Here is an 11648-nt window from a genome sequence, read left to right as displayed (position 1 = left end):
GAGTGTATGACCGTCCTCAGCCTAAGCCAGTCTAGTGTGAACGACCGTGAAGTGAACCTCGGATGGTGCACGCTTAAGGACCTTGAGTCCTTCTCGCACTAGAACTTCGGAGCATCAGGATAACCACCAGCTGTTGGTCGAGTGAAGTGGATGATCGCCAGTGCGTTCTCCTCTACGTTTATAGGATTTTGATGGAACGAAAAAAGAATGAAAATCAAGTCCTCAAATCACGATTCATATAAGGAGAAATTCATTGGTCCAGATTCTTCGTGGACTTTGTTCGGAGATGTGTGTTATTGTGTGAATTGAGTGTTGAGCAATTATAAAGAGATTTCGAATGTGAAATTCGGCATCGAGGACTTTATTATTTGGACAATATTTAATTTGTTAACTGGTTTGTTATTCTGCACTGAATTAATTATCTAAAGAGAGCAATTGATTATTGCCTTACAAATCGTGACTATATTTTATATAACAGTAACTTACATTATCGTGTTATCCACAATATAAAAATCCTTTTATATTTCAATTGAAGTCTGAGAAATATTTGAATTAAATCTATTGTCAAAATCATTTTATTAAATATAATTGTCAAGCCTTGAATTTTGAAAAACTTTTAAGTGATGTAATTCATTTTGAAGGACAATTTACAAGTCTTTCTCTTTGAGAATAGAAAGAAATTGCTTAAGAAAAATTCTGACAGAAAATAAAAGCAGCTAAATTTTTCAAAGTGCAATTCAAAGCAAAATAGGATGATAAAATAAATTTCATAACAACGAAATAAAATTAGTCTTGTGGAATGGGATTCTGTCTCATCGGATATTAAGTTAAAGTCCGGCACGGTCAAAAACCTGACGTGTACACCGGTCTGATCCGCCGCCAAGTAGGTCAACCGGCGTATGCGAGAGTGTGAGACTAAGTAAAGAGAAAAAAAGAAACATCACAAGTTTACAGGACAAGAGGTGGAGGGAGGGAGAGAGAGAGAGAGAGAGAGAGAGAGAGAGAGAGAGAGAGAGAGAGAGAGAGGCAAAGGAAAAAGAAGCAATGGCGTGCCACAGGCAGCGCCCGTGAAGTCGGCTCTCCTGATGTCCAGCGGCTCGTTGTAGGCTTGTGATCCAAAATGGCGGACATTAGAAGGCACCACAGCTCTCTTCAAATTGACGACGACCGGTCCAGGTGCGCGGAATCCTGAAGAAAGGGTCCACGCGATATCGCGTCCTTGACATTCGCATTCTTGATCTTGCTAGAAGAAGCGCGGGGTTGTGAGAGCAGTCGATGATCATGGCGGGACCCAATGGATCGAAGGTCGTCGTGACCTTGATGATCCTTGCACTGTCCGGTAAGTCCGGGAGAGGAAAGGTTGGGATAGGTAGTGAGTCAGGCGGTGGAGGATGGAACAATTAGACGTGGAGTATTTGTGTTAAATGCTCTGTTATGGATTATTAAAGCGTGGTGAAATATTTTTTTTATTAAAAATTTAACAAAATATTAAACGTAATTTTAATTGCGAGTCTATCCATAATAATTATGAAACAACAGTTTTATAAAATATATTCGACAAAATTTAATCCATAATTTAATCCATGATTATAATTTCTTTAATTGTAAATATATAATTTAAAAAACAAAGAACAATTAAAAATATAATTAATGATAGATAAAATTTCTATTTAGTCATTAATACATTTTGCCTAATCTGTACAGATTATAAAATACGAATTATGAAAGATATACGAACTAAAAGTTCAGTGGAGATATCAATGATCGCAATGTGATGTCGTGGCGACATTAACGCCCAGTTTAAGTATGCCGGTATCACGTCGTTCAGTCGCGAAATAATTAGTATAATTTACAAAAAGAATGCAATGTCTTGAAACGTATCTTGAACCTGTCCGATAGGTTTTTAAGCCGGCGGCGTGTCGGCATATCCAAAACCGGTATCTTGACCTCTACCGAAAATTTCGACAGGTTCAAGAATGCTTGTACCGACGCGGCGACGCTTCATCGAATCACACGCAGCTATTAAGTAATTGAGGAATATTTCATCACTTACCCGGTGGTTACAACGTCAGTAAACTCTACAAAGATTGCTCCAGGATAGTTATATTTACATATGATGAATATAGATCCTTATTTTTTCGAAAAACATGTCAAGAATTTATGCAAATACATATGTCGCGACTGCGTAAATAGAAGTATGTCCGGTTTCGCAGCAGTGTATGCATCAGCGAGGAGATAAACGCTTCGATATCCGTGTCGTGCCACTGCATGTCTGGTTTCAATACTACATAGGTATCCTATGTAAAATCGCGAATAAAATCCGCAAAATATATTTACACGCTATTATAAAGTATGTATAGCAATAACTTCGAAATAGCAATGCACATGGAAAAATGACGATATTAAATAATAATTTTCTTAATTATAACTGGAGGAGGGGAATTACGATTGCTATCTCCGACTAGCATTCTGCCGAACATCGATTCCAAGCAAACCATTCATATTTGATGAACGTTTATATATCATACGTTTTCATAATATGTAAAAATGTTAAATAGATGTTATTAACGTTAAATATATGTTTATTAAACAGTCAAAATATCTTGTATGAAACGATATTTTATATGAAACGATTTTAAATTAGTAAAAAAAATGTCAAATAGACGTTATAAACATCTCTAACATGTTAATGACGCTTTTATAACGTTTATTAAATAGTTTTAAAAACGTATCAAATTTTAAGCGGTTATTTTTTACAGACTAAATTTTATTTTTAATGACTATTAAAAGTATTCTGAACGTAACTGTGTGCTTGGGAGTCTTCTTATCTGAAATCAATTATTACAATTGTACTTAAATTGTCACTTTCTTGTTAAACATTTAAGTTGTTGTTTTCTCTATAAGAAAAGGATCATTTTACAGATTTGGTCTCCTCTTGCTGATGATTTTGCGGCCACGTGTGTATGTAAAAGTTAAAAACGTCATCATTTGTTTTTCTTTAAAAAATTATCAAAATTTTGAACGATTAGTCAAGGATTTTTTCCGTTTGCAAGAGAGTCGTTCAAATAGGATTTTTCAATTAAAAACCGGAAAGGTGGCAACCGCAATCGTAATTAATATCTCGTTATTACACATCACAATGAAAATAATTGCGCAAAAAGATAATACAACATCGTACCGAGCTCACACTTTTTAACAATTAAAACGTTCAGAAATCTTCACGTTTCAGATAAAACTGGCGATTACGAAACGCGTACACGCATACGCAATTTATCGGTACAACTTTAAAGCCCGTATAAAATTGTAGAGATCGAATAAGTGATATGGCCTATATTTTCCCTATTCGTGTCTCACCACCTGTTTCCATATAAAACGGAGATAAACGAAGGAAATGTGTGTAACACTTACCAGATTTATAGTCTATACGAGGCAAATGTTCAACATTTACATCGAGTGATTTTAAATTCTCAAATGCGTTATCTAAATACATTGATATAGTTATCTTTCGTATTATAATTAAGTATGTTATTAATAGATCATGAAAATTTGTAAAGTTTTTGTTAATGTACCATTTTTTTTAAAAACATAAAGCAGACATTTTTCTATATAAAAAATATTAAATAATCGCTGAAAATTTTAATGTAAATTTTACGGATTTAACTTCACATATTTCGACTCCTGAATCACGGAAACATACATAACCATTATTGCACTTTATGTATTTTCGCTTATTAGCATTTAGATTCTGGAGCATCAATATTGAATTCTGCGTCTCTTCACGTATAAATTAATGACTGACGCATTGCAATCCATTTCGCGTTAATTATCATTGATTTATGAATTTATGGGCTAATATATTTTTGAAATATTGAAATATTGAATTGGTACCGTTATCAATTCACTGCGTAATATCAATACCCATGATGCCGTAAGCATTCCTTTTCACCGATGAAAGAGTCATCGACTGACGCGTCACTCCCGTAGCTTTCATGAGTTTTACCGTCGCTATATCGGGTTTTCCGTTTGCGCAAGGAAGAATATTTGCATGAAGCTACTAACGTCATCACGCTGCCGCGGCGGGAGCAACGACATCGAGAAACGTATATCCGGCATAGAGTTTCATCACTCCCCGACTTTCGCCCAACCGCATAAACCGTGAAAGTGTCACGAAATTACTGCGTATACAGTAGAACAAAAACGAAGACTAGTTCAGACTAGACAGAGAATCGCTATTTTCAAGATCTATTAAGATAAAAATCCATTTATCTGCCGAATTCATGAAAGCGCGAGTCGAAAGTCGAATTTTAAGCGAAAACTAATATTTACGGCATGAAGGGTAAAGAAGTGAATTACAATATATAATAATCGTATGACTCAATAAATTTAAAAATTCAATAAAGAAAAAGGGCTACGAGCCAAAAATTAATCGTTATAATTTAAAGTTCAGAATAGAAAATAAATTATATCATCAGGTTGAAAATATTATAAACTTTAATATAAAAACAAATTTCGATCGCGATCGGATCATTTTCAATGTTTACAAAAATTAGTCAGTATGGTAAAATAAATAATAGAAATATAAAAATTACATGAAGGATCGAGTAGAATAAAATATATATTATACAAATTATATAAAGATTCGCTTTCTCTAATTGTTTGAAAATCGCTGACGTAGACATAGTCGACATATGGTTATTGAGCTGGTATCGGTATTTTTAACTTGCTGGCAGTTGAAATATCCGAAAAGATTGTACAATGCATGTTTTCTGTTAACGGAGAATTATGTTATTATGGCGAAACATTTTTGCTGGTTTAGCCGAAAATGAAAAAGATGATTCTGTCGACTCGAACTATAATCGACTGCGGCGTTTCGTCCTGGTCCCCATTACTGGACTCGTCAGTAAGACGATGTAGTGGACTTGCCTTAGACGCCCGGGAGAATTTTTAGTTCGAGATCCCATTTGAAGGGAATTCATGTGGTTGTGGTGCTCACGAGAATCCGCGCGAGTTAGACTTCTGATGGCGAGTCGCCACATATAATAAATATGAACGACAATAAATATGAATTACAATAATTGAATTTTAAAAGCAGAATTTATCACATGATATCTGAAACAAAATCAAGAAAATCAAATAAATTTTTGTGCAAAATAGTTTTTAATAGTGCTTTTTAGCATTATTATTAAATTAATAATCAATGTGATTTGTGATGTTATTTCCAGCTTTAGTTTATGATTGCGTTTCAAGTCTGACAAATCGAATCGGTGGACAACATAGAACCGAAAAATATATTTGCAAACATTATTTAGCACTAAGATCCGTTTTGACCGAAAATAGGATCCTTTCACTTATTCGATTTAATCTTATCTAATTTCTACTTATAATTATAAAATAAGTATAAAAAGGATCAAGTTTAATAGAAACTAAATCTTGATGCCCAATAATATGATATTTATACATATATATTTTTAAATACATTTTCCAAGTTATATAAACTGCGCGGTGATCACTGTCACGGATTTAAAATGCACACACAATCATAAATTAAAATTAAAATAATAATATCACAAATTACATTGCATCAAATTAATAATGCTAACAAGCAACTTAAAATATTGCAAAGAAAATCACTGCAATAAAGACAAATAGTAAAAGATTCACATTTTCGTATAATGTGAGAATTATTTCACGGTTGACGTTTATAGACTAGCTAGTGTAGTTATACGGAATTGCGTGCACTCTTGTCGTACGTCACGATTACCAGCTGTCGTGAAACAATCGATACTCTTTTGAGGTGGTGTCACTTTCATGTGACATTGATTTGCCTATATGCAATATCAATTCTAATATATAATTTCGCTTGTCGGATTGCACTATGTGGATACGAAGTGTCGCGTTTATACCGATCAAGATACCGATCTAATAAGGATCTTGAAACAAAACTGTTTCACAAAGAATTTATTTGAATATATCAAAATAAGGAGCTACAAGCCAACTAACTATTTAATATAAACAATAAATCCACAGACATTTCGACCTAAACACGAGTCAATATCGCGTAAAAACGCTTGTATATTAAATCTCCACTTGATCATTCCATCCAAGAATTCTTTGACTATATATACAGGGTGTTCCAATATTATCCGTCTTTTCATTTAACGATGTAAAACAGTATTTTATAAAACCCATCACATGGATTATTGTTGCCAGGTTGATAGTTCGTATAAATGTGAACAATCGTACCGAGTTTCGTAGTGATCGATTCAATTGATTATAAACAATCAAGCCGAATCCATATCGAGTAAGCATTGTAGCATTGCACAACCAAGATAAAACCGCTTCTTCAATATTAAAAACGGTAAAAATACCGATTTCTACGATCCGGGATGCTATAAAAAAAGGTACCAGGAAACTAATTCTCTCGCGGATTGCCTCGGAAGAGGGAGATAGCGTACGGTAAGGACGATACAGTTAAGAGAGAAGATCCGACGACGAATTAAGAGAAATTCTATCATATCCATCCGAAAAATAGCAAGATCGTTCAACATCGGTGTTGCAACGGCTTTCAGAATTGTACACGAAGATCTTAAATTGAAATCATACAAATCTGGAGACACGGTAGTGTCTCGGCGCTAAGCTGTGGCGCGAGACACGGACGTGGTTCAACAAACGCCATTTGTTGAACGAGTGATTGAAAAAAGCACGTATTTTGTTGAAGAAGGTCGCAAATGGTCGTCACCGAAACATTCTTTATACTGATGAAAAAATTTTTACCATCGAGCGTCACCACAACCACCAAAATGATCAGAAATTACGGCCAAAAGGTTCTGAGCAAAAAACCTCGTTACCAAAAGTCATCATCCTGTTTCAATTATGGGCTGGTATTACCAGTAATGGTAAAACACCCTTGGTTTTCATCGACAAGAGTGTAAAAATCAATCTGTTTACCAGAATCTTTTGAAAGACACTGTGGTCCCATGGACACAACAACATTTCGGAGAGCAGCAACGGATATTTCAACAAGACTGGGCACCATCCCATTCAGCAAAGAAAACTGTTGAGCTCTTTAACTCTCTAAAAGTTTGTTTTCGGAATTTGGGACAAAGAGGATTGGCCTTCCAATTCACCAAATCTTAATCCAATGGATTATTCTGTGTGGTCTATTATGGAATCTAGAGCCTGTGCAACTAACCACAAGTCTGTTAACGCATTAAAAAAATCATTAAGTAAGGCAGGAACAACATTACCATTGAGGAACTTACGGCCATCATTGATAATTTCCCTAAGCGGTTGCGGGCATGCATCAAGGCAAAGGATGGTTATATTGAATAAAGTATGCAATCAATTTGAACGTCATATCAATATAAATATTTTCTATAAACTTCGTTTCCATGTAACAATTATTAATAAAGTTATGATTCTTTAAAAAAAATGGATAATATTGGAACACCCTGTATACTATAGCATCATGTAGCGATTGTAGATGTGTTCTTCATATTATAGATTTTTATAGGATGTCAATACACTATTCAAGGTAATACGCGAGTGATGCGTGGATTATGGCCATCCTGCATTGAGCTACGACAGTGATGGAAGCTTGATCTTGTCATTAATGTAAATCGCTGTTGTTGGAGTAAAAAAAAATTTTGACAATAATTGTAACGCTAATGTTATAGTTAAAAATGATATCTGTTAAAATTGTAAAGGAACGCGTAACAGATATTTAAAAAAAAGGCATACGAAATTTGTCAGCAAATAAAAAAATGAATTTATTTTTTATTTCCTTGACTTTGTTTCAAATATTAAACTATCATCTTAAACCACTACAAAGAACTATTTTACAAATAACTTATTTGATTTTCTTGATTTTGTTTCAAATAGGTTCAAAAAAAAATATCATGATTAATTAAACTATCCCGCTTTCAAAATTCAAGTGTTACAATTCACTTCTCTACCTTTCGTGTCGTAATTGCATCACGCGGATACGAAATGTCGCGTTTACAGCGAAAAGAATAAATATTGGGCTGGAATGGGGTACCGTTAAGTCTGCCGTTACCGCCTCGAGAGACGGCACATAGCACGGTATATACGTACGGGTAAACCCCTGTCAGGTTTCTTTCCTGTTCCTTTATGGTTGCGTTAGGCTTATCGACGTTTAGTTAGTCCAAAAAAAGAAGATGAAAAAGGAAAAATTGTAAAACAGTATTTAATAATAAAAAAAATTAATACATTGCATTTACCATTTGTGATTATTTCAAATATGTGTCAACTGAAATTCGGGATACCAATATTGTGTTGAAAGAGTGGCGTAATAATAGTACTCGAATTAACTTCACCGCAAACAATAAGATGATTCCTTGAGATTTAACTAAGAGCCATTATCAAGCGCACATTATGGGAAATTTGTCGAGGCCGTGTGAATCGGATCGATCTTCTGAATTAGATAGGACAGGTCGGAGACTCCCATGCTTAATCGGTCACGTTTCTTGAGGTCACCCGTGTACGTAACCGCGCTAATTCCGCTTTCAGGTTAATATCATTATTGCCGATATTACTAGAGGAAAAGAACTTAAAACCGATAATATTTTTACGTTTGCCCCTCTCTCTTTCTTTCTATATTTCTTGCAAATAAGATATTCGTGATTTCGCCGTCGAGAAAGGTGTACTATCTTCTTGTGAAAAGTACATAATATTCGTGTCTCTTGGAAATATATGTTACTGTGAACAATTACTTTTTTTTACGCATTCAGTCCTTTAGCTAGTTTAACTACAACCATTCGTCATGCTGACCCTAGCAACCTGCGGTTTTACAAGTAACTATAAGAATCTTATCTTTATGGTTCTGCTTATGCCTTGCCATCTTCAACACTATACGCTTTCTTGAAACTGCTAATAATAAACGGGTGACAGAAAATGTTGACTAATACTCTGTACAGATTTTCTTTTTTTAAAAACTTTTTTTAAAACAAAAGTTTACCATATTGAACGTTTAAATTTAACATTAAAATTATATTCAGCAGTAGTCTTACAAATATTTCTAAATCAGCATTTTATTGTATTTAAAATTTTTGAAAACTAAGAGACTAAACTAATAGAATATATTGCATTAAAATGCGAATCTTCACTTTCTCTGAGTGGAAGCAACATAGTTAAATGTGGGATACATGTATTTCTTTACTTGATATTGTATAATATTATGTTTAAATATGACTGGTATCTCTTATTATAAAGGCATAATTATTAATATATTTAGAGGAGGGATTTGAAGAGTTCAAAAACTAACTCGAAATTTTTTATTTATTTCCTAAGAAAATTATCATAAATATTTTGAATGTACAATAATAATAACAATGTAGTATTAAAAAAAACACATATCGTTTTTAATATAAATATATTTTGTTTATACTTTCTTCAGAAAAAAAAGAATAAAAGTTACAATTTACGAAACATAATAGTTTTCTTATTTAAAGTAAAAAGGGAGAAGGAAACTAATTATTTTACTTATTTATTTTATTCTCTAAGATATAAATATAAAAAAACAATTTATTAAAACAAATTTTTATTATATACATGATAACAAAATTGATAAAAACTTTCTCAAAAAGATCCATGAATACGCCTATGGAAGAAATAATACCGTTTTCATTCTTTGGAACAATTTCAATCCTATCCACAAACATTCCGCAAGAAACGTTCTACAAGAAGCTAATTAACGAAGTAAAAGTACCGCCGTTAAAGATCGTTGCGCCGCGTAGGTACTCTCTCGCACATTTACCACTAATTATTTCGAGTACGATTGCATGCAGGTGACGTTTCGTCTCGTACGGTCGTGAGGTGAGAATCGCGGTTCCCGCCGAAGATGCAGAATATTCCGGCCTCCGCGAGAGGCTCGGCGGGACTGCATTCCGTTCGTAACGACGGCGGCGGCGCTTGCTATGCGATTCACCTACATTCTCACGGCTTCTCCGATTCGCATTAGAGATCGTAGTGCCCGTGAACTCCGTTACTTGTTTACAACGCGCAAACTGTAAAAATATCTTCCATTAATACGCGCCGATAAAACGGCGCTTCGCTGCGCTGAGTGGAACGACCGACTGTAATTTTAAATAGACACGAGCTGATCTTGACCAGTGTCATCGTGTCATTTTGATCATGTTTTTTCATAGCAAATCCGTAAAAAATCGTTATTTCCTTCGAAATTATTTTTTAGTAACATATGCACAATTACATGACATATTCTCTCTATAGCATTATATTACACCTTGAAGCAGAAGAAATTAGTATAATAGTCGAAATGCAAAAGTCGCCATATATAAAAATAAAAAGAAAAAAAGATGGAACTTTTGGATTTCTTCTTGGTTACGACTTATGTACGAGTTGAATATTGAAATTATGTAAGAACAGTCTCATAAAATCAAGGAAAAACAGTGGGTCAAGTTGCAAAAGAAATTAAATCTCTACTCTATACTCTGACTAACCTATGTTTACTATATAAATTTTTTATTTTTATTTTTATTTATTATTATTTTTGTATGGAACTTGTTTTTCCACTGCGTTCAATATTTTATTTTTATTTAAATTTGACATAAATATAAAAGAGAAAAAACATTTATTTTTTCAATAAATAATTAAATGTGATAATTTGTACTGTAGGATAAACATTTTTTTTATTTATTGACAGACTAATAAATTTTTATTAATTTTATTTATTAATAGAATAATAAGAATGCCTTGAAATATTATAAAAATTCTGTTTAATTCAAAAACCTACTCTAAGATTAAACTGTTTTTGCATTTCAATTCCACAAATTAGCTAAACCTTTCTGCAACTATAAAAGCATACAATTAAGCGTATTTTAATAAACAGAAATTGTATTTTTCATATTATATATTTTTCATATTTATCATATTATATATTTTAATAACTAAAATAATAAACTTTTGTTAATTTTTTTTAATGTTGATAAGATCTTGAAAGGAAATCTTGAAAAATTAAAAAAATTTTTAATGTGAATAATTGCACAAGTTTTTTCACTCTCACCAAAAAATATTTCAAGTAGAGATAACTACTTTTGCAAATGGGCTATTCAAATGTAAAATAATAAAGAATAATAATATAAAAAGTAATGTAAAATATGATAATAAAACAGTAAAAATATGAGTTTTGATCTTTTATGTTATTATATATAAAAAATGTATCCTTTAATTTATCTTCAACCTACATTGTTACTAATAATATAGACATGTATTGATTTATTTGTTTCATTCAACATTGTTACTCGTAATGATAATTACGAGTAATAATGTTAACGGAGCAACATTTATGATCAATACTTCTTCGACACGCGTGTCCAACATTTTTATGATTCGACATACTTTCAGGGAGATAACCATGTAGATGAGAATCTTATCGCGAACGCACACGCCGGCATTGTATTTTAATTAGAATTAAAATTACGTTCTTCTGTGTACGTGCACCGCCAATTGTCAGCTCTCCTGTACAACAGTTTGCTTGCAATTACGGTGTATTATCCTGTTACGTAGAATGTTCTACTATTGTGAGCATTAGGCTTGCGGCTTTAGCCGTATTTAGAGTTACGGCGGATAGTTTGTAATGCATATATTATGCTAGATGTCATCGGGAGAGG

At 33.1% G+C, this 11648-nt stretch overlaps 1 protein-coding gene across 3 annotated transcripts in view; it reads left to right on the top strand.

The window, feature by feature from the left end:
- Positions 1–572: 572 nt before the first annotated feature.
- Positions 573–11648, top strand: part of pwn (calcium-binding EGF-like domain-containing protein pawn) — a 26405-nt gene continuing 15329 nt past the window's right edge. For all 3 annotated transcript variants that reach the window (XM_018454610.1, XM_018454609.1, XM_018454607.1), the window contains exon 1: positions 573–1339. In XM_018454610.1, coding sequence (XP_018310112.1) covers positions 1276–1339 — 64 coding nt within the window. In that variant the 5' untranslated portion in view covers positions 573–1275. The remainder of the gene's footprint in view (positions 1340–11648) is intronic.

Source organism: Mycetomoellerius zeteki, unplaced genomic scaffold (genome assembly GCF_001594055.1).
Source record: "Mycetomoellerius zeteki isolate Tzet28-1 unplaced genomic scaffold, Tzet1.0 scaffold44, whole genome shotgun sequence".
Lineage (NCBI taxonomy): Eukaryota > Metazoa > Arthropoda > Insecta > Hymenoptera > Formicidae > Mycetomoellerius > Mycetomoellerius zeteki.
Note: the sequence above shows the minus strand (reverse complement) of the source record. Positions and strands in the feature narration are given on the sequence as shown.